The sequence below is a fragment of the Homarus americanus genome, unplaced genomic scaffold (genome assembly GCF_018991925.1).
Source record: "Homarus americanus isolate GMGI-L3 unplaced genomic scaffold, GMGI_Hamer_2.0 scaffold32929, whole genome shotgun sequence".
Lineage (NCBI taxonomy): Eukaryota > Metazoa > Arthropoda > Malacostraca > Decapoda > Nephropidae > Homarus > Homarus americanus.
The window spans coordinates 9,607,407-9,632,082 of record NW_024737097.1 but is presented as its reverse complement, the minus strand read 5'-3'; the positions used below and the strand labels follow the sequence as shown (position 1 = coordinate 9,632,082).

Genomic DNA, 24,676 nt, shown 5'->3' with positions numbered 1-24,676 from the left:
GTGTGACGCCGCAACGCGTGTTTCCAACAGCCAGTCAGGCAAGTTTGGCTGACTGCGTGTTTGTACGTGTAAACGTGACAAGACATGATTTGTCTTGCCATGATGCTATTTGCTATCTATGCTATACAGTACTATAGTTTTTCGATTCATTTAATACTGTCTGTCTTTTCGTACAGTAAATAAAGATTATAAAGTGTATGTTGAAACTTGAATGTAAACTAATGTTTAATTTCATTTGTTCATTTAATTATTTATGTACACCTTGATCATCATCTGATCTTGGCATGCTATACCTTTTTGGAAAGCTCTATGTCTAAGCTACAAGACAACATATGAAAATTTCAGCTCTCTAGGTCTGTTTTTAAGGGTTTTAGAGCCAAAAAAACGAAACTAAATTCATATAATAAAATTTAGCGGTTAGCGTTAGCTTCCACTAATGTTTTTAGCTGTTTAGCGGTTTAAAGTTAGCGAAGTTAACTTTTTAGTTAGCAGATTAGCGGTCAGCGAAGCTAACTTTTCGTTTAGCTGTGCCCACCACTGGCAACAACACATTCTCTCATTTTCCAGTTGTATCTCTAGATTGTAAAACACAAATCTGCAAAACATAACACTTCACCGTGCACATCAACAACCAATGCAGTCCAGTTTAAAGGTCTACAACCCTTTAAAGATATCTCGGCAACAATGATGCATTTGTCTCATTGACTAGTAAGAGAGGCATTCCTTACTCTTCTTCCCCTCTACACCTTCCTGTCCATCAGACCATTCTCCTGATGAAACAACTTGTGAGACCTGGGTGTCATTCCTGTGAATGAATATGTCTCCACCCTCATGCTGTACTTCTCAACTCTACATATCAATTTATCGGACACGGGTTCTGAGCTGTCTGCCATGAATTGTCTCCTTGTGACGGCCATCATGCCTGGAGGTCACAACAAGTCACTCTAACTACACAACACAGGCACAGTGCGCACCTTCAAATACAATCGGATTACCGCTTAACTGACCTTCTAATACACATAAAAACTTGTAATACTGCTCAAATTATTAATCACCACCACTAGTGATAATACTGATATGAGATCTTTTACTTTAAGGCTTCACTGGTGAATACATGAGAAAAAATATCACTGTACTCTTTTGTCACTTTTCAGGGCACACTTAAAGTACATACTCAAAACAATGATACTTGCTAGTAACAATCTCTGTATGGTGCAACACTGTGTGAACTCTTCCCGAATTACACTGTACTCACAATTGCGGGTCCATACCCTGCACAACAGTCTATTTTCAAAGAGTGTATTAACTTGGCATCCATATGAGGTCCTCATACACAATCAAATGCAATACTCTAGAAAATTAACTAACATTAAAGAGAACCATAGACATTTTCATTACTGAGAGTCATGCTCACAGAAATAATTGATAATACTTTACGAGACTGTCTCCTCTGCACTCAACAAGTATTCACTGTCCTTTTCAATTGCAATGATTTTAACACTGTGTTAACACTTCACCATTACTCTGTGCTGGACTCACAATTGGTGGTCCTTACATGTATTTTCAACAATCCAATTTCAAAGATTGTATTCTTTTTAGGCGACCATTTCACCACAGTCTCCAACCCAATCAATGCAATTGCTGAAATTATACATGTATTTGTTCTCAAATAGTCATATAGTACACTTACTGACAATGTCTGTACGTCTACACTGCTAGAAACTAATGCCCTATGCACTAAAATTATTAGCTAATAAAAACAACACAAAAATACAATAATAGAAAATATAACACTAAACTCGTGTTATATCAATAAATTCAAATGTCATAAACTGAAGTAGACTGAGAACTAAAAAACTTTCTAGTTAGTTCACAAGGTCACTAGCACAGAAAAAATAATGAAATACACACACAAATTTTTTTATAACTCTCAACTCGGTTATATAAAATAAATTCATTAGCCAAAAAAAAATATGTCGTCAAGTGAGAATTTCAACACTTCCTATTGAAACCACAACAAATACATCAAATAAATTTCACAATTACAAATAAAACTAAGTTACATAACCTTAGTACAATAATGGCCTTCAGGTGACACTCAGAAATGAACACTGCCCACAACACTCTTAACACGGCAGATGTTCACTGCTCACTCATTGTCTGTAAATATCAAAGTATTAACTTGAGTGGTCACAACAGTTGCTATGGTATCAGTGTAGGAAGGCACCAAAAAAATATTACACTGGTATATAATAAACACTTTTTCTGAGATTTCACAAAAAAGAAGAATGCAAAAATATATAAGTTAGGTAGCTGACATTTGTTTTTCAGACAATTACCATTACTCTGAATATTTCATGTTTCTACACAACAGCATTACAAGTACAATTTACTTTAAACAAGATTTCTATTTTTCTTTGAGGCAATTGTTCTTACCTAACTTCAAGTGAAGTATTTACTCTTAACTGTTATTTCAATTTCTCGGCAAAACCAAAAAAAAAAAATCTGTACATTTCCTTAACACTGTTTCCACTGAACAAAATTACTACCAAATGAAATAATTTAAGTCCCTACTTAAATATCACAGAATAACATACTATACTGTACAATGGAAAAATACGTAACAAAATATTAGCAATCTGAAATACTCATTTGTTACAGTGAAATGGTTATTAGGTACCTGTTTAGAGAAATGGTTATTACGAATGACAGTTAAAAAACACCCACAGTATCACATTCATTCTTCCCAACTTGATATATTAAATTACAATCCCACTGCTGCAAACCATTTATAAGGGTGGAGGCTTTCTTCTTTTCTTCTTTTCTTTTCTTTTCCTTATTTCATTCATTTTCTCCATTAGTTCTGTCTAATTATTTCATTTCCTATAGTTACTTCATAACCTCTGACCTTTGGTAGCATGGCAAGGGTTTGGGCACATGGGTTAAGTAATTTTGGTATCAAGCTATTGGACAAGAATAAAGGTAGATACTGAGGGAAAATGATACCTCTATCATACTCTAAAAATGGTTTATGAATATGAAATTAAATCTGGTTAAAGATGTCATTAACATACAACTACAAGGATCAACTCCTTGACTTTACTCATCTGCAATTTCAATTAGATACTCATGCTTCTTACATCATTACTGGTTGTACATTTAAAAGAACACACAACATGACAAGCTTACATATGGTACCTTCACTAGAACTCAGTTGGTAGTACATATGGAGGATGCAATTCACAACACATAACACGTTATTACTGGTACTATCAGTATTTATGAGTTCGCTTCTCAACATGGAATAACTATATTTCTGCTAATTATCCCCAATCATATACAACAATAATACTTTGGCCCATATAACTGTAAGGAGTGCACCAGGGTGTCACAGTGGTGTCACCACGACAAACAAAGAGCGCTGTTTGGGTCGGTTACAGTCCGACACACAGCGAGGTAGTTCGAGCCAAGTCACCAGGGTGCGGACTCGCACAAATTAATCATGCTGAATTAACGACATCCTAGAGGCAGCCAGCTGGTGTGCAGCTACCGGCCTCCCTGTGTCTGTCAGGTATTCAGCTAACACACACACTGTGCCTGAGATATGATGGGACAGCGTCAGAGATGTGAAAAATAACTCAATCACAAACAATCTTTCGTCTGGCAATGACAGACGATATTTACACTACATTAATTCTCTCACTGGGTAAATGATAATTTCACTGTTACAACATGAACACTGATATTCACAAAATTCACTAAGTTTAACTGACTTCATATAGCGGGCGTGAGAACATACACATACCTGAGATATGATGGGACAGCGTCAGAGATGTGACGCTTCTCCTCGAACACGAGTTTATATACAGCTAAATGGCAACTCAGTCCTCTGCACTACACATGCCAGAAAGGCTAATCACTCAATGACAGAAATTACATTCAACTCAGTTGCTGAACATTTAACTATGAAAATCAGTCATGGGTCAGGTGAATTTCTTACGTCTATTTTTATAATCTAATCAGAGATTGGGCTTGCCAGGAAGAAGTGAAATGGATGTCAAATACACACGCTGTTAACGTCATTCTCACAACATAATTGGGATTTCTAGGCAAGGACCTTCTATGGGTAAACGTTGAGATCTTGGAGATAAGAGTGTGACATATTCTTTTCAGGAGATTAATTACTTTCTTAAATAGACAACTGACAATAATCAAACTCCAAATATCAGATTCTCTGAGGTTTGGGCATCAAAATAATCTAACTTCAGTAACAATTGGAAATTCACGGCTATACCCAAGGACGATATCACGGGATGTCATTCATACTGGCAGACTCGACCCTCACTTACTTGATAAGTGTTACTAACTATAAAGACAGTTGAAGCTTTCAACATCACTCACAACGGATCTTGAATGCTTTAACTGTAATCAGACATATCTAAGTTGGTGCAAAACAACGGTGTTCTCGCTCACATTCAAATTTACTTTATATAGGTTGGTTTCAGAAAGTCAGAGAAAATGGACGGCACCTAAGCTAGGGAAAATCCCTTCCTAGGGATAACTCACCAGTTATCCACATGTTTTGAGGGCGTGAAGCATAATATGAATCATCAGGTTTCAAACAGACCAGCAGTGCCATTGTGACCATGACACTACAGTCTGCCGATACAATCTACCGAGAACTGGCGAGTGACTCAACCGTCGATGGACCTTCAGCGGGGAGCTTCCTTCCGGCGCCGGAGCACCAGGCAGCTACACAGCAGGAGAGCTGGGATGCCTATGTGAGAATTTGTGAATCATCAACTAAAGTGTGATGCCTATAATATAATAATAGTTAACCCCAACGAAAAGGGGGTTGTGGGTTGAGTTTGTGTATAGCACTCATATGTGTACGTAGAGAAATGTGACACCTCTGTATGTGGGTCAAGTGTCAGAGAGGACTGGTCTCGGTGCCAAAATTGTTCGAACAGGCGTGCAGGAGTGTTATCGTTCAATCCGGATCGAAATGCCACCAGCAGCGAGGACCGCGTGTGAGGAAAGAGTGTACTCTGTGTCACTTACATTCTCATGTACACGCGGGAGAGATAGTGTTCAAAGCATACAACCAGACTGCATCTCCAATTGTAAATAAAATTTAAGAACGAGTGAGTTGCCCTTTCTGTTAGAAAATAGTAGTTGTGACAGTTAAGGAACGTTGTGAGTAAGGGCACAGTAGTGTTTGTGGCATCAGTTTTATGATGTTAGCAGTTGTGTAAGGAATCCCTACACTGATTGTGGTGCCTCTGTTGTCGTGTTAGTGTGACTTCGCTCGTGCTTAATGCACGTGTTTATATTACTTTAGTTGTATGACATCGCTTATATGACTTCAGTTGTATGACATCGCTTACATGACTTCCGTTGTATGACATCACTTATATAACTTCAATTATATGACATCGCTTATATGACTTCAGTTGTATGACATCTCTTGTATGATCTCAGTCATGTGACATCGTTATAAACGAGCAGGCGCGTCAGTTGAAGAGCATTCCGGCTTAACCGAACGTATCTATAACTGTCCACCGAAAGAGCCAAATCGAGTTCACTGTGCCACCAGTCATGGAAGGGAACACGGCAGAGGAGATAAGCCTAGCTAGCCTAGAAGACCTGGAGGCCCTGAACGACGGAGATGCTAGTTGGTCACTCACACAGTCAGGGCGAAGTGGAGAAACCCTTTCACCCAAGAGAAGGATGAAACCAACAGGCCGGAAGAATAGGGTAATCGGGGGTTATCAGCAGACGCTCACCCAATTGACGGCAATGATGCAGAATATGAAAGATCATATGGAGCAACTGCAGACTTTAGGTGATACGGATGACTTTGGTGAGATGCTATCATTCCCAGGAGGAAAACCTTTTCTGGAAACGAGTGAGGGGATGATAGCCGCGACGAGGTATCCATGAGATACATATTGTCAACCGCCAGAACCAGGAGTGTCTAACTGCTACACCTAGACTCCCACCCAAGGAGGGTTCCCAACACTCAGCGCCTCAGAGTCGCGAACATCTCCTCAGGGGGAGAGGGAACATGTTTCCACCTGTCATACCCACTTTCCGGAAGCAGTGACACCAACAGGAACCTAGGAGAAGGAAAAAAAAGTACAAGATATATAGTGAGAACGCCCAGGACGGATGGAAGGGAGGCCATCGGACACGATGCTACCAACCCAGAGACTGGAAAAGTTAATGGCCGATGCCAAAATTCAGCGGAGGGACTTGTGACGAGTATTGGGAGTTCAAGCATGCCTTCCAAAGACACAATGGGGAGGCGTCCATACACTATGCACTAAAATTGGAAACACTTCTCTCGGCCTACATCGGCCGCACTAAGAAATCCCTGAGAGTGTGCCTGCAAATAGAAGATCCCAGGGCAACAAGTAATCCTACATCCAAGAACTAATAGGCAAGGTCCTACGTGGGCCAGCCGTGAGAACAGATGACATTAAAAGACTTCAGGAGCTCGCGGACAATCTTGGAAATTGCGTAAGCAACTTAAAGGTGCTAGGAAAACTGCATGAAATTGACACTTACGAATCACTGAATACTTTGGCTAAGAGATTCACAGGAAAGATCAGGGCGCGATATGAGGATAGAGCATAATATGCTCTATCGTGTCTCCTTTCATAGTCATATGCTGAGCATATGACTATGAAAGGAGACACGGGAATTTTCCAGGGGTCGAGTGGATGAAGGATTTTCTACTGGAGATGCTAGACAGGACAAGGAGGGCTTCGAGGGGACAAAGACAAGAAGAGCCGAACAGTACATGAACAGGCTCACACCCATACCCTTCCTCATCAGAAAGGAGACCTGTGGGCATAGTGACTTCGGGAAGAGAGGAGGTTAGAGGAAGGGACGACAGCACTTGCCTGTTGTGCCCTGGATATCTCCCTCTGCAGAGATGCCAAGCATTCCTCAACATGTCGACTGGAGCGCGAATTTCATTCATACGTGAAGAACGTCGCTGTTTTGCCTGCTTAGATCGCACTCACCGGATGGCCAAGTGCATCCAGAAGACAAGGTGCTGCATAGATGGCTGCTATAGCTTCCACTCGAATCTCCTGCACTTCTCGAGAAATTCTATGCTCAATAACACGCCAAACCAGGACGAACCATCAAGAAAGGAACTTTTAGCCAGTTTTTAAGGGATGGAAAGAGCTTCCAACATGGATGCACACCAGTCAGAAGTGTCGCCCAACCACAAGCGGCAAAAGCTAGGTAACTGTCAACTCAAGGCCATCATGTCGGCACAGAAATCAACGACCAGTGGAGCTAGGCCATGGAAACCCGAATCCAGCTCGAGAGTTACGGAGAAAAGGGCTCGAAACAAGAAGGTTGCATTAGTGACCACGAACCGAGAAAACTTGTATAAATGGGCCAGAAATACTTACGATCGAGAAAATAACCAGTGCGAGGGGCACGAAGATTACGACATATGATTAGAGCAGATCCAGGCGGAGTTGCACTCCCCATATTAAAGGTCAAAGTCCGGGAGATAAGGCGAGAAACGAATACAACAGTGATCACCGGAGCACTCTTGAACTCAGGCAGCAACAGGTCTTACTGCACTGAGAGCCTAACCAACAGACTACAAATAACAGAGAAGTCTGTTTCAGTCTCCATAGGCACGATCCTGAAGGAGACGAAGAGCGTGAAGGTCAAAGAGATCGTTCTGAAGGTGACTAGCGTCGGAGTGAGAAGAAGTCGATCCATCAACATTCCCAGAATCCTCGTTATTAAAGACCTGCCTTCTTCACTGGAAGCATCGGTTGTGAACACCAGAGCTGTTGCCAAATGGAGGCACCTCCAAGGAACCACACATTTCCACGCACCGGAAAGAGTGGATCTTCTGATAAGGTTAGATGTAACACAAGCCCTGACACCGTTAGAAGTAAGGACCGGGGAGAACGGAAAGCCGTTCGCGGTGAGCATACTTCTAGGATGGACCATAAATGGACTGATTGGACCTGCAATAAGTGACCACCTATCATTCAACCACCTCATCTCAGAAAAGCCGCTGAGCCTGGAGACACGTTTAGAGACAGAAGAGTCCTGGTGCTATGGTCAACTTCAGTGACGAGAGTGGGCGGGCACTATCAACTTCCCATACCGTTCCGTCATGAAGAGCCGGAACTCCCGAATAACAGGAAACTAGCTGAGCAACGGTTAGCGAGCTTAAAGAAACGTCTCCTGAAAGACCCAGACCTCCGCCATAGATATCGAGAAGAGATGCAAAACCTGATCAACAAGGGACATACTGAGAGAGTCCCACACCGTGAGCTTACCATTGTGCCGGGGTAAAACCTGGTACCTCCCACATCACCCAGTATTGAACCAAAATAAGCCCGGGAAGTTGAGAATAGTTTTGACTGTGCAGCAACATATGAGTCAGTGTCCCTGAACAGCCAAGTGATGCAAGGGCCAGACCTCAACAACAAATTGATGGGAGTCCTCATTAGGTTCCGACACGAAAGGGTAGCATTCATGGCTGATATCGAGGTTATGTTCCACCAGGTACGAGTACTGCCTAAGCATCAAGACGCCTTGCGCTTCCTGTGGTGGACAGACGACCAACTATCGGGAGACCCGGCCACTTACCGAATGAAGGTACATCTCTTCGGGGGAGTGTGGAGCCCATCTTGTGTTGGATATGCACTACGACGAACATTCTAAGACCACAGACAAAGGCTCCATGAAGAAATTAAGAAAGCAAGTCGCAACTTCTATGTTTATGATCTGCTTCTTTCAGTAGCATCACCAGGGAAGGCAGCGATAGTCACTCACCAACTGAGGCAGTTGATGAAGAAAGGCGAGTTCAGACTTACAAAATGGATTTGCAACCACAAAGTGGTCCTCATAATAGTCCAACAAACGAAAAGAGCCATGGAAGTGAAAGAAGTACTTTTGAAGGATGACAGGCTCCCAGCTGAGCGAGCATTGGGAATCACGTGGGATCAAGAGAATGACGAACTTGCAGTCCGAATCCAGATCCCAACGAAGCCACAAACGAAGCGAGGTCTCCTGAGTATGGTCAGCTCCATATACGACCCATTAAGAATTATCGCTCCGAGCACCATACAAGCCAAAATCAAATTCCAGGACGAGTGCAGGCGAGGCTTCGGGTGGGATGAGCAAATGACCAAACTCAACAGAGCCGCTTGGCGGCAGTGGCTAAATGAACTAACCCCACTTGTCTCAAGTACGCATCCCTCGATGTTACCACCCTGAATGCGCAAATCCAATAACTATGGTACAACTGTACCACTTCTGCAACGCCTCCCAGCAAGCATACGGGGCTGTATGCTACCTCAGGATCACAAGTGGAGATGGAGCCCACTCTACCTCCTTTGTGTGTGGCAGAGCCAAGCTAGCTCCTCTGAAACAGCAAACCATACCTCGGCTCGGGCTATGTGCGGCAGTGTTGGCGGCCAAAGCAGACAAACAACTGAGAGAAGAACTAGAGTTGCAGATCGACAGATCAGTGTTCTGGACAGACAGCATGGTCACCCTTCAATACATACGAAACACTGAACGGCGCTTCCATACCATTTTGGCAAACCGCAATGCAACGATACATGAGAATTCTGACGCAGAACAATGGAGACACGTGAGCTCCAACCAAAACCCAGCTCATGATGCCAGGCGTGGACTGCATGGAGCAGAATTTGGCCAGAGAACCCAAAGCCGCGAATGCATGCGGGAACCCTGCCCACTGGAGGCGATCAGTCCATAGCAGAAGCGTACCGACGAAAATGGAAGCATGCCCAATTCATTGCAGACCAGTTCTGGAAGAAGTGAGTGAAAGAATATCTCCCGACACTCCGGCGGCGACAGAAGCACTTCCGGGTGCAAGGGTCCCATTATTCCACAGTAGCTCATCGGGCGGTTACAACTACGTTTATATGAGTAATCTCTTCAAGCGCGTAGTTTAGGTAAATGCACACAAACACACACACACACACACGTCATTAACATTTATAGATAAATAAAACATAGTTTGTTTTGATAATTGCTTCCCCTAGCACGATAATACAACATACACTGAGTGAGTTGTTGGAATCACGTCAGTAACCCTGAAGTCGACGTTGTCTCGAGAACAAAGACTTATACAGTATGTTACTGAATTTATTAGACACTATCTTCATAATCAACAAGTAGTTCCATTATAAGCAACTAAGAATTCTGAAACAAATACAATATTTGTGGCGATATGAACAGCGTGTGATTTAGGACTTCTTTTGTGGACTTGTTCTTTTTCACGGAGAAAAATTTATACCTGGAACTATGAAATTCATTCTATATTCCATGTTTACGGAATATATTGCGTCTGATATAAAACTTCGGAAATGAAATGCCGACGAATATGAGAAAAATTACGAAAATTATCACTACAGGGATAATTTCTGTGTGCCATCGTTTGATATACCCGTTTATGAACAAAGATATGTCCTTGCTGTAGCTGGACTTGCAGTGAGAGTCTTGGACAAACCACTGCTGCAGGTTGTACACTTTGGTGGTGTTGTCCTGGTGGAGGCGCTCACACAAATCGCAGTACGGCTTGGCTTCATTCGCCCAAGGGTGAGGAATCCAATGAAAACGTTTCCATCTGTGGAGAAAATACAAACATCTTCAATGATCTAGATACAACACGACAGGTACAAGCACATAAACACATATAGGTATAGGCACATATACAAGTAAAGCCACAGATATAAGTACAGGAAAAGAGGTACTGTACTGTACTGTACTCGGTTTATTCTGTTTGTAATCTAGCAAATCATTCCACCCCCAGCATATTTCACGTTGTTTTGGGAGTAATATTGCAAAGAAACAGTAAATATCAAGTAGATGTGCAATGAAGGTGTGAATTACATAAAATAAATTCAACTCAATAATAGAATAAAGAGTGGGAGGGGGGAGGGACGCACTGCAAACCTTGACAGAGTCTTTTAAGTGTTTACGATGGGGTCATATTTAGACCTAGGAAGGATTTAAACTAGGATTCACCTGAAGTACTCATTGTAGGCAGTGTCGTTTTTGTCCAGGTAGATGAGGTACTCGGCGAGGGCCTTAGCTGTGGGGAAGCTGAGGGCGTCGATGTAGGAGTGAGGTGGCGCCAGCATCGAGTAATTGCCTAGACCGTACACCACTGGTACCACGTTTAGCCTGTTGGAGGACCGGTCTTGTGTGACATGTAATCCCTATTACGTTATCTCTCACGTTCGCACTTCCCTACGCTATATTATTTATCATAAGTGGAATGCGCTCCCGTCCATGAGTCAACCTTAGGCATCAGTTGTGTGAGTGTGGCACACTCAAACTACTGGTGTTGTGTCAGTTTAAGTCATGTGACGCCGTATTCACTTAAAAAAAATCTTTGGAAATCAATATTATAACAATATAGATGAAATACACGCTGTATATTTATAACTATACTTAAAAACACCATCCTCAGACAGATTAGTACTATGGGCATGAAAATAAGTCTTTTCAGGTACACAAGGTTACTAATACCACGGCATTCGACCAACTTCACTTCCCTAAGTGTAAATTTAGGTACTGAGAGGATAGCTCTACTTAATACCATGTTTTGTGTCAAAGTTTTGAAGAACAATGGTCCCCAAACTACAGCTCAAACTGAGTTGATGTTCTATCTAAGTAATCCCTACTGTCTCACTAACTTTCCACAAAAGGCTGTCTTTGGGGCGTGGCTCCATAAAAGTGTTGCAGATCTCTTGAAACTGAATGTCCCAATCACCCCAGACGAACTCGTTAATGTCATTCCTCCTTGGCTGGATATATCAGTTCCTATTAATTACACTCCTGTTGGTAGTAATGTTAAATAGCGATGTGATGAGATGTGTCACACATGAAACTATTAACAGACAAATAGAGAGTATTAAATCAAGTGAATGTTATGCTTTTACTGGTGGTTCTGTGCAGACAAACACAGGTAGAACAGGCTGTGCAATTGTAATATGTAAAGAAAAAGAGATGATAGTGTCAAACAAGCAAAGGCTGAACAACTGGGCCAGCACAACACAAACTGAACTAAATGGAAACTACTTAACTACAGACTACCTTAAAGAAAATGGAGGTGCGGTGATATTCTGTGACTCTCAAAGTGCTTTGAAATCAATGAACAGCCCGTCAGGTTCTATGTCTTAAGTTGTATGTGATATTAAAAGAAATGTGATAACTGCCAATGAGAACAACTCTCGTATCGAATTTGTGTGGATTCCGTTCCATGTTGGAATTAGGTATCATGACCATGCCGATAGACTGGCTAATGAGGCATGTAAGAAAGAAAATTTTGACCGTGACCTTGACCTGTCCAATGCTGTACTTTAAAACATTCAAGTCAGATTCATGAACTCTGATTTAGAAGAACTGAGAAATGCTGAGAGACGTGGCAGTTGTAGCATTAGTAAATATGACAAATTTTGTGACGAGAGGTACCAGTATGGCCAGCATAAGGACAGAACCAGACAACGTGATGTAGTCATGGCCAGAATTAGGCTAGGATACAGACACATCTGGCACGTTAGTAACGCTGTACCCATACCGGAACACTCAGCATGTAAACATTGTGCTAAACCTTTAAAGCAAACACTTGAACACTATATTATTGAATGTGACACTGTCAAAGTCTTCAGGCCACCTGGCTTATTGTATCATGAACTTTGTAGTTACTACATTGAATCGGGGGTGCTTGAGGACATTCTTGCTGTTTATCCCAAATTCGCTAGCCCACACTGATTAGTCTTCAATTAGAATATGACTTCCAATGTATATGAATCACTGTCTTGCATGGCAGTGAACAGTGACATCACCCACATGACTCTGACCTATATATACTGCTAATAAATATGATGTATTTTTTGTGTATGAACCTCTGTCCTGCATGGCAGTGAACAGAAAAGCCTTTTGGACATTTCCAGAACACACAACTGATGGCAAAAGAACATAACATTTGACAACACAGAACCAGAACCAATATACACTAAATAAAAACGAAGAATACTTAAAGGACAAGGAGGGGCCCCCCTCCCCAAACACCACAATCTACCTTAGCTTAGATTAGCTTGGCTTCCCTTCCCTTGCTGTAGTGAACATGAACTGCTGGCATGGCAGATTTAACCTCGTCCCCGCAAGGTGGACAGTCCACCTGTTATCAATCTCCCTCTTTATTTCCCACTTCCCAACCTTTACATTCCTCCTACACCGTCTTCCATCTTCCTGAGCCAATAGGCTCTCTTCTCTCTATCCCATCGGATCGGATCGTGAACGGACCTCTCTTCAGACCCCTCACCGCCAAAGCAGCCAGCCTTCTTTCTACTGTTGACGACCGGACCACAACTCGACCTCTCTGTCTACCACTGGACTTCCCGGATATCCTGTTTGGGGCAACGCCCCTTGTGGGCCTCCGCCTTAGGAAAACGACCACGACTGCCACCGGACTACCTCACGAGCGTTCAGAATTGTCAACCCTAGTTAGCCCTCCCCACGGGTAGAGTGAGTGACCCACACTCCTGCTGGAGGGCAGCTATTGATTGGCAGTACTGACGTGGTTTGAGGTCTTTCTCTCTTGCTGAAATCCTTCCTTACTTACCCTGGCCGAGGCACCTGCTTATTTAAGTATTCGTGCTAGATCCCCTCCAGTGAAGCACACCTCACAGTAGGTGAGGTTGTGTTTGTCCGTTGGAGGTCGGGGGAACATAGGCCAATCCGGCAGTGGAAAAACAGTGATAGCGCAGTTACACCACTGTCCGGGGGTCGCCTATAGGCACACTAAGAAGGGTCTTGAATAACCTTCTTCGTGACCCACAATTAATACATGCCAGGAAGACATAACCAAATAAACCATGGCTACTAAGGTTAGACTCAAGATCATAGACAGAAGAACAGCCCCTTCACGTTCTCCGATAACTGAAATGGCGTATGGTACACTCAATGCACCCTCCACAAGGATTTTCGCATCGAATAATGGATACACTGCAATATGCAGGGATGCAGATACCATTCTGTGCCCCGAAGGAATGCAAGCCTTTGGAGGCATAGGACTCCAGGTCATCATGCCACCAGTGGTTAAAGCAAAAAGATCAGTATTTGTGCGTGGACTTGACTACGAATTTGGAAAGCACTCGGCACAAGAAATAATAGAAGAACTAGAAATAAAAGTAACTGGTTAAAAGTCGAAGAAGTAGTAAAAATAAAGCAATACACACATTACTTAAAGTTGAGATTCACTGATACTTCAATGGAATCTGGAATCTTAGGGTTCAACATGTCAGTACTCCCTAAACAACTAGAAAGGGAGAAATACGTTAATATTCTCACCTTCTTTATCTGCTATGTACATGAATCTCATGCAACAAAAGACTGTCCAGAAAAGGAACTTAAAATATGCTCTAAATGCGCAGATGAAGGCCATACCTTCCGGGACTGCAAGAACCAAGCCAAAGCATGTATAAACTGTAAAAATCGGAAGGAGCCAGGATATAAGACCCACAGAACCCTAGCAATGGCCTGTCCATACAAAAAGAAAATAATAAATGAAAAAGTAGCAACGGAAAAACAACAACAAGAACAGAAGGAGAATACAACATATGCTGCTATTGCAAAGAAAGTAGTTGAAGAAACAACACTACCACAGAATACCAACAAAATTGTACTGAGCGAAATACGAGACTACAAAGTGCTCATCTGCCTATTATATTCTCATATAATGAACATAGGGAACCCAGGCACGTTCGAAATAGAGATGAACAAAATGCTTGGAAGAAACAATCTCCCAACAATGAGTTTCCCAGCTAACCCAGCTTCCGGATCTGTGCTACAAGCATCCTGCTTAACCAACCCAGATGCACCACAGGAGACAGACAACGCAGAAGAAAAAGGAGCAGCAGACCAAACACCAGCCGCAACAGTACACGAAACAAACGAAGCTGGCAAGGCAAAGTCACAAATGATCGAAACATCCACCCAAAGTACAGTAGAGAGGCAGGACCTTCAAAATACCATCCAAAGTAGACAGGTGCCGTAAGGAAAAAATGTCACAACAGCAACCATGGATACCCAGGCCGAGGAAACGCTCCAGACTTTAGAATATGCAGACGACTGTGAACTACAGATTCACTGGTGTGACAAATTATTATTAGTCCCTAGTGAATGCAAAACGATGCCAGACATTATACAAGCCATAACGAAAGAAGATCTAAAATGGACTTACTCTAACGATAATTACTCTGAAACACTAGTAGAAGCTTACCTGATAAACCAAAGAATTAATATAAGGAGACACAACTTCAAAAAAGAAGAACAACGGAAATTCCAAAGAATCCCTAACGGACTGGTTCCGGACAAGAGATCGCCACCCGCACAACAAACAAGAAACAAAAAATCAAAACACAATGAATAACGACAAACACAGAAGACTTACCATCATACAACACAAAGTCCGCAACTGGGAAACAAATAAAATCAACCTTGCAAACACATACCTCAGCATTGATCCGGACATAATTTTAATAAATAGTCACGGCAATTCAAATTCCAAGAAAATAAAAATATTTGGATATACAACCTACCAAAGAAATAAAACAGAAGAATTAAATGATGGCGTCGCCATTGCTGTAAAACACAGACTCAAACATCAAATCATCGACGATTTCGAGGACGAATTCCTGGGAATCAAAATAACTACCACACTTGGAGAAATATCAATAGCCACAGCATATTTACCGCCAAGAAGGAACTACCTACCGGCCCCAGACTTGATAAAACTATTGAATTACAACTGCCCAAAATATATAATAGGAGATTTGAACCCAAAACATCCAATATTCGGCCACGGAAACAGAAACAGGGTGAGCACTGCACTGCATACCATAATGAACACAGGGAAATTGATCCACCTAGGACCACACTTCACCACATTCATTGGCATTAACAAAACAACAACCCCAGACAAAGTCTTCACCAATAACAAGGCCTTCCTGAATGAACATATAAAACAAGGACCACTAACTACCAGTGACCACATTCCAATGATAATAAAACTATCTACAAGCCCAATCCAAGTACCAACAACCCCACGTTTCCAAATGCAAAATGCAGATTGGGAAGGCTACAGGAAGCAACTAGAACAAGTTAAGATCCCAGATCTCCAAGGCAAGATACTAGAAGATATAGACAACGAAACAGATAACCTTATACTTAACATCAAAAAGGCAATAGAGAACAACATACCAATCACAACATATCGAACGCTACCATACATCAGGACAACTCATGAATTGCGAATGCTCCAAGTACAATACAATAACATAATGATGTACATACAAAACTATCCACCAACAACAGAGCTTATTAGGAACTTAAGTCAAATACAGCAAAAGTTAAGAGATGAAAGCCTGATAGCACACCAACAGATAAGGAACGAATTAATAAACAACCTGGATACCACAAAAAAGGACAAGAACTTCTGGCAGAACGTAAACAAAATTCTAAGAAACGACAAACCCCAACAAAAGTACATAAAAGACCAAATCGGATGGAATCCGCATACAGGAGAGAATGGAAAAAGGTATTTCAAATATCAGAAGAAGGAAATGAGCAATTTGATGAGGAACACGAAAATCATATCTGCAGAGAAATTGCTGAAATGATACACAGGATAACCCCATACCATGTGGTGGACAAAACCAGGCTCAACCCGATAGAACCAATTACAGAAGGAGAACTGCTACACTACATCAGGCACACTAAAGAAAAAGCACCAGGATTCACAAAAATCACAAGAAATATGATCCTATACCTACCCAACAACTGCACACAAGGCATCCTTGAAATATTAAACTCAGCTTTGGCAAGTGGATACTTCATTGATGCATTCAAAAACGCAAAACTCATATTCGTAGCGAAACCAGCCAAAGACCACACTCAAGTAATTAACTACAGACCGATTTCTCCACTCGAAGTTATAGAAAAACTATTTGAAAAGGCAATAAACAAGAGAATCAGAAAACACAGGAGCGAAAACGGACTACTAAACCCCAGACAACATGGATTCACTGAAAGAAAGGGAACACATACTGCACTAGCCATAATCACGGAAACGTTAGCCAACAAGAAAGCAGAAAGAAACCAAGTCAACATTGTATTAAGAGACGATAAGAAAGCGTTCGATAAAGTATGGCACCTAGGATTAAAATTTAAACTGCTTCATTTAAATCTTCCAGAACCACTAGAAAAAATCGTCTGTGATTTCCTAGACGATTGCACGGCACAAATACAAATTGACAGCTATATAGGACCACCCATAGAACTGAAAAGTGCAGTACCCCAAGGCAGTGTCCTTTCACCCACGCTGTACAATATCTACACAGCAGACCTACCAGAACCAGCTCCCTACAGTGAATACATAAGTTTTGCAGGCGATATCACAAAAATCATCACATACCCCGGCAAATCAATAGCAATAATGGCACAACATACTGCCAACCCAATAGAGAACATTCACCAGTACGAAAAAAAGTAGAAGATTCAAACGAACACCAACAAGTTCAAAATAATACCAATCGCTAAAAGGAAAAAAGGCCCCATTATAGTAGACAGCAAAGTAATTCCATATGCCATGGGAGGCACTGTCCTAGGCTGAAGATAACAACAAAAGCCTACAAAACATTCGTCACCGAAAAACTTGCAAAAACCTGAAACATGGTAATTAAATTAAAACGCTTCAGAAACCTGTCAGCAAAACAAGTTAAAGTTATATAGAGCCTATGTCCAATCCCGATTAGTACGTATATCCACCAATTCCCCTACATGCAATAAAACAAACAGACATAAAAGGAACTGCAGACAATTCAAAACTTAGCCCTAAGGGATGTATACAACATCAGATATCCTGACATAGTCACCAACCGTCAACTACACCAACGAGCGCAAATAGAACCTGTAGGTTATGTATCTAAGCGACTGTGCCGAGTAGCAACCTTGTATATAAGCTACTGTGCCGAGTAGCATCTATGTATGTAATTACGTGGCAACAACGCACGTGTTATGTGGCAACATTGCCCCGAGGCTGCCATATGGCAAGGCAGCCTCAGTCTGACTCCATGGGTCGTGCATGGCAATTCATACGCACGCTGCTCACTACTTGTATCTCTCTTATCCGTTAATAAATGGACTTCAGTGTTACCCGGTGTTTCCCTACCCATCACTGCCTTCTTCAGGGAACACTTGGAACCTTCATGGCGCAGTGAGTAGGATTTGTGGACTTGCAAGTGTTGTGAACAATGCCGATAGTTACATCTGCCTGTGATGTGCGCGTCGACTCTAGTGTGTTGTGTTGTGTTGCGTTGTGTTTCGCCGCAACGTGCAGTGTTGCGCCGTCACAGTGCGTTTTTGTGACGTTGGCAGTGTTAGTGTCAGTGTATTAGTGTGTCTAGAGCTGAGAGTTGAGCATTGGCCTGTTTTTTGTGGTACCCACTGACCATGTAGGCGTACACCCTTCTCATGTGACATCCGGGGAGACACTAACGTTCTTACCTCCGCAGCAGCTCTAGCCACCCGCATTAAGGCCACTACGATTTGCTCTCTCAGACACACACACACACACACACACACACACACGCACGCACGCACGCACTCACGGACAGAACAGTGGACTCTATGCATTATTTCTGCGCTGTTTACGTCATATATATGTGGGTCGAGCTGATGAGGTGCCACTTTATATACTAAACAGCGCAGTTCAAGCATACTAAGATGGGCGGTAAGAAGGGACAACGTCAAGATGGGAGACATGACTCCCCACCTTCCCCTCTACCGGGCGCAGATGGAGTTTCTGCGCCCACTGCCTCTCATCCTCCACCTCCAGCGACGGACATTGCCACAATTCTGAGGTGGATGGACGACAGGGACGAGAGACGCAGAGAGATGGAATTTCAGAGGGAGAAGATACGAAGAGAGGAGGAAAAGGCGCGCTTTGATGTAATATTAGTGAACCTGGCGCTAACCCACCCTCCCTCACACGCAGGTAGCGTGCACCAAGGCGCCAGTACCCTCCCTCCTCCACCACACCAGCGTCCTCCAGGTACTCTTGCTAATCCAACAGCTCCCAAGGCATCTGTTCAACTCCCACCCGCCCTCTCACCAGATGTCATGTTTCAGCTTTTTCGTGAGTGAGGCAGCGGTAGACAGGTTACTCCATGATGGTGGACCTTGATAGCATGCCTCCAAACAAACAGCTCATCCAACTGCAGATGTGTTTGTCGCTGGAGACCCAGAGAGTTTTGGAGCACACGTTCCAAGTGCCTCCCGATTCCACGTCTTCAGTGACAGATGTGCTAGACCTTTTACAGGAGCATGTTAAAGGTCGGAATAACGAGGCTTTGCGTCGCCGTGCCTTCACCAACTGCAAGCAGGCAGAGAATGAAACCTTTGACGACTTTTTTGTACGTTTAAAGAGTTTGTCGGAGGAGATCGACGTCTGCAAGGCGCACAGCCAGGAATGTGAGGAAGCCTGGATCAAGCACAGGATCTTGACAGGTGTCAGGCAAGAAGAGTTGGTGCAGTGACTCATTCCCCTGGACGCTTCCTCCACACTCCAGGTGGTAGTGACTGAATGTCGATCATACGGGCCCCACCTGCTGTGAGAGCTATCTCACAGTACAAGAAGGGTAAGAAGGCGGCCAACAACGTGAAGGCTGCCGCACGTTTTTCCACGCCTCCGCCTAGTGCTTCATGTGGCAGCTGTGGAAAGCAGCATGGCCCCAAGACATGCCCGGCCGCCGACGCACTGTGTCGTGGATGTGACCGTAAGGGCCACTGGTCTAACACAGACAGGTGCTGCCGCCAACCCAAGCCCAAAAGCCCGAGACGAGGAGGAAAGCAGCGCACTTCCCTCGGGGTGGTTCGCACACAGCCCCAAGCAGCAGCTGAGTCACATCAGGAGGGTGGAATCGACCACACGCCCCAGGGCTACCGCTTCCCCTACCATCCGCGTCGCCGTCACACACGGTGATGTGTCGGGTCACATCGAGGTGATACCGGACACAGGCGCTGATGCTACGGTGATAGGCCTGAAGCACCTCCAGAAAATGGGCCTCACCAAACGTGACCTGGGACCACCGCCGCAGCTGCTGTACTACAATGCCGACGGTTCCCAGATGCCGGACGCTGTGGGCTCCTTTCAAGCGGAGATCACCTACGGCGACAGGTCGTGTCACGGATGGATGGACGTGCAGCCTATTCTCGCTACACCCTTGTTGTCGTGGGAGCACTGCAAGGAGTTAGGTGCAGTGCCCAGAGACTTTCCTGAGCAGATCCCAGCTGCTCGGTACACCGCCAGCAGGGTGCGTGAGTCAACGAGCGACGCGCCTGGCGCTGCCGCACAGAGCTGCCCAGAACCCGCGTCCACTCCCGCCCCGCCTCCACCCAAGTCACGGCTGCTTCCTCTTCACAGCGAGACGTCTCTTTCAGCCGCAAGGGCCTACTTCCTGAAGGAGTACTCGGAAATGCTGGTGACGAAGGAGGCCCTACGAACCGCGCCACTGAAGGCTATGGCGGGTCCGCCTATGAGGATACACCTGCGGGAAGATGAGCAGCCGTTTGCCATACACACTCCCCGGTTGATCCCTCTCGCCTTCAGGGATTCAGTCAAGAAGGAACTGGATTCCATGGTGGCCCAGGGTGTCATCGTACCCGTTGGTGACGACCCGTCCCCTTGGTGCCACCCTCTAGTTGCCGTGGCTAAGACTAACGGTGGAGTGCGGATTACTACCGACTTGTCTAAGCTTAACAACCAGGTGTCCTGTCCCGCCCATCCTTCACCCACACCTTTTGCGGCTATATGAAGTGTGGACCCGAAGGTACGGCACTTTTCGACAATGGACGCCCTCTGTGGTTACTGTCAGATCCCACTGAAGGAGGATCAGCCACTGACCACTTTCATCACGCCTTACGGACACTTCCGCTACTGCCGTGGCCCTATGGGATTCTCTGCTACGGGGTACGCCTTCTGTCTCCGTGGTGACATGGCACTTCAAGGCGTGACCAACTGCGTGAAGGTAGTGGATGACGTCCTCCTCTACGATGAGGATTACCTGACGCATCTTCGCCGCATCGACGAGGTACTGACCAGGTGTAGGACGCACGGCATCACTCTGAATGCCGAGAAGTTCGTCTTGGCCGCACCTGCAGTGTCTTTCTGCGGCTACCGACTCTCAAGGGATGGCATTGCTGCGGACCCGGAGAAAGTTCGTGCCATAGTGGACTTTACCAAACCTGCCAACCTTATGGATCTCAGGTCTTTCATGGGCCTGGTGAACCAGCTGGCAGAATTGTCTCCTGACGTCTCCGCCGCTGCCGGGCCTCTCCGCCCCCTAATGAGCCCCAAAAGGACTTTCACGTGGACCCCTGACCACGACCTCGCCTTTCATAAGGTGAAGGAGGCCCTGTCAAATCCACCTATCCTCGCTACTTTCGACCCAGCGCTCCCCACCGTCCTCCAGACAGACGCCTCGCGCCTGTACGGGGTTGGTTACGCCCTTTTCCAGGATCACTGTGCAGTAGGGTGTGTCATAGGAGGGAAGATCAGCTAAAACTAATGGCCCATCACTTTTTTGGTAGATTTTAGTGTATCTAAACAGAAAATAATTTCAGTTTCAATATTTTGCAACCTTTTGCTAGGTAAATTTTAGCGTGAAATTTATCGAAAATCTAACGTACAGCTGCATTAGTGCATTACAATTAAATAGTGAACATTGCTTTCTGACTTCATTCTTTAACAACCCAACTAACAATATTTTTTTCTGTTTCAGATTCTGATGCATTTATAAGTTGATAATATTTGCGATGGCTGCTTGTGTCAGGACGAGGAACCAAAAATCCAGCCATCTCAGTCACTATCTTGGGTCTGGGAGAGAGCTCCTGAAGTCGGAGTTGCCTACATTGAGAGATGCTTTGAGATACGGTGTTTTAATCAGGCAAATCAGGAAAAGAACCAAAGAACTTACACAAACAAAGACATTGCCAGTATATGACCAAAGCTGTCTTGGCACAGTACACTCTGGCTAACGCTCAGTTCAAGCCTCCAGTCATAACAAGTCAGAAGAAGATTAGTGAGAGACTGCTAGCCAGTTGGGAAAAGGCAAGAGATATCTCTCTTGGGAGAGGAAAACTTGCAGTTAAGGACAGCTTTGCAAAGCAACTGGACCAGTTATTTGACATAATTACTTGCAAGTGCCCAATTGTTCTCTGTCCTGAGTTTGGATGCGATCGTGACTGTAAATCCGAGGCCCACATCTCCTGTATTTGCAAGCGTGAACTGAAGATTCCTGTGATCGAACTGGCATTTGTCAAAGCACAGAGAGAGAAGACTGGCAGTATAGGGGCTCTCATGATTTCTAGCCAAGATATTCCGGAGTCCAAGAGACAGGAGGCTGCCACAGAGAGACAGAAGAGGAGAAGAGTTGCCGAGGAAAAGAGACTTGAGAAGGCCCAGGGTGAGGTAAAAAGGCCGATGATTGGAGTCAAGCTGATTTAGAGTTTAATGACTTCCCCATGGCTGATCCGAGTGCTGACCAGGAGAATGGTGACTTTGTCCCTAACCCAGAAAATAATGATCCCAAACCTTCCAGGCATAACATTCGAAATAGGAAAGATATCCTGAGCATAGCTCTGGCCAGCATGCGACACCACACTGGTCTCAGAGAAACTGCAGAGATAGCAACAGCTGCCTGGATTGACGGTGGTTTGATAACACCTGATGATGTTCACCTGGTGATAGATCATAACAAAGTAAGGAGAGCTCAGGAGAAACTTGTCAGTAACCTAGAAGAGGAGTTTGATAAGGGGATAAGAGAAAATGGAATCAATTGTTTGTTCTTTGAAGGGAGAAGGGATGACACTAAAGTGTTCATGAAAGTTGGAGATTCTGACAAGTTGTTCCCTGCCATGGTGAAGGAGGAACACTACTCTTGCTGCAGTGAACCAGGAGGGAAGTATTTGTGGCATTTCACTCCAGAGAAAGATGACATCAGGAAACCAGCTGAGATAGTGGCAGATAACATTGTGAACTGGCTCAGAGAGAGGAACGTAGACCAGACCCTGCAGGCCATTGGAGGGGACAGCACCAACACGAACACAGGGTGGCAAGGGGGGACATCTGATCCAGGAGCTGGATGGCAAGACTCTTTCAAACAACAGATGGTCTGGTCCTCTTGGCAAGATGCTGGACTCTGCCACTGAGTTAGAAATAAATCCGAGCTTTGAAAAAATCACAGTTGGCCCTCCACTGCTTGAGCTTGCACATACTGTCATTGACGACCTGAGTACTGACCAGTACTATGGTTACATGATTTGCAGTGCCATCAAAACTGGGGTCATGCCTGATAGACTTGCTTACCTGCAGATAGGTCCAGTCTCACATTCTAGGTGGCTCACAACGGCTCAGGTTCTGCAGAATTTGGGTCGCTCATCATAAACTGAAAGGGAACCAGCTTCACAACCTGAGACTTATTGTCCAATTCATCGTGAGTGTCTACTGCCAAATTGGTTCAACACCAAGGTCAAGTCATCGTTCTCCGAAGGTCCGAGGCATGTTCTCTTCCAGCTTGAGCTCCTGAGGAGTCAGCCAAGGAAGGTTGTTCAGATTGTGGAGCAGACTGTGAGGAGATCTTCCTGGTATGCTCATCCCGAGGCAGTTCTGCAGACAATGCTCTGCAGTAAGGATGAGGAGGAGAGAAGAGTGGCAGTCAAAAAGATCTTGGATATGAGACTTATGAGAGGATCTGGGCATGACGAATCAGTTGGTGACGATTCCTTCAGGGTCAGGAAGATTCCTGAAGTCAATCTAGGTGCCAAGACCCTCACTGATCTCATAGATCTGGATAACATCCAGGCTGGCAGTGAGCCCCCTCTTACCTGCAGCCTCACCAATGTTCAAGTCAGAGCTTTCCTGGACAACCCCATGCATGTCCCTGCCTGGCCCTCGCACACCCAGAGTATAGAGCGTTGTGTACAGCAAGTGAGCGAGGCCAGCAGTCACGTGTACAGCCAGGAGAGGAGGGAAGGCTACATCCGAGCTCAGGTGGTCAGCAGGGAGGTGATGAGTAGAAACAGAAGCAAGAAAGACATGTTCTCTATGGTGTGCAGCAACACCGGGTCGTAGTAGTAAAACCGGTTTTGTATTTGATGATTTTGTTTTCTAAAGGAATATTAAATTTAATAAATGTGTCAAGATCATTCGTTTCACTATTCTGGATCATTTTCATCCTAATAAATTAACCTGATACATTTACTTTACTTTAAATAAGCTATTTAGTGGTGTTGGTAAAAGGGTGGGAATACTGAATTTTCATAGGATTTCAAGTTAAAATTTACCTAGCAAAAAATGAAAACTTTTCAAATCTGAAGATATCACATGATTCTGCACATAGAACTACATCATTAATACCATGGGCCGATTTTCCAAACTAAAAAAAAAAAATTCGCCTCCGTATGACACACCCTACTGTGGAGGAAAGTACCGGCTCGTACAGTGTGGCTCTCGCTTCCACACCGATGCTGAGTCTCGCTACGCTACCATCGAGCTGGAGCTGCTGGCAGTGGCATGGGCCTTATCGAA

At 44.2% G+C, this 24,676-nt stretch overlaps 1 protein-coding gene across 3 annotated transcripts in view; it reads right to left on the bottom strand.

The window, feature by feature from the left end:
• Positions 1-1,904: 1,904 nt before the first annotated feature.
• Positions 1,905-24,676, bottom strand: part of LOC121873196 (alpha-(1,3)-fucosyltransferase C-like) — a 70,203-nt gene continuing 47,431 nt past the window's right edge. The window contains exons 9-11 of one of the 3 annotated variants that reach the window (XR_006090205.1): positions 11,047-11,205; positions 3,806-10,645; positions 1,905-3,597 (exon numbers count right to left, since the gene is read on the bottom strand). Coding sequence is in view for 2 of the 3 variants with exons in the window: in XM_042376545.1 (XP_042232479.1) it covers positions 10,336-10,645; positions 11,047-11,205 (469 nt within the window). In the remaining variant the exon portion in view is untranslated. Of the gene's footprint in view, positions 10,646-11,046; positions 11,206-24,676 lie in introns of all 3 variants that reach the window. The other 2 variants (XM_042376545.1, XM_042376546.1) reach the window with 2 other exon arrangements.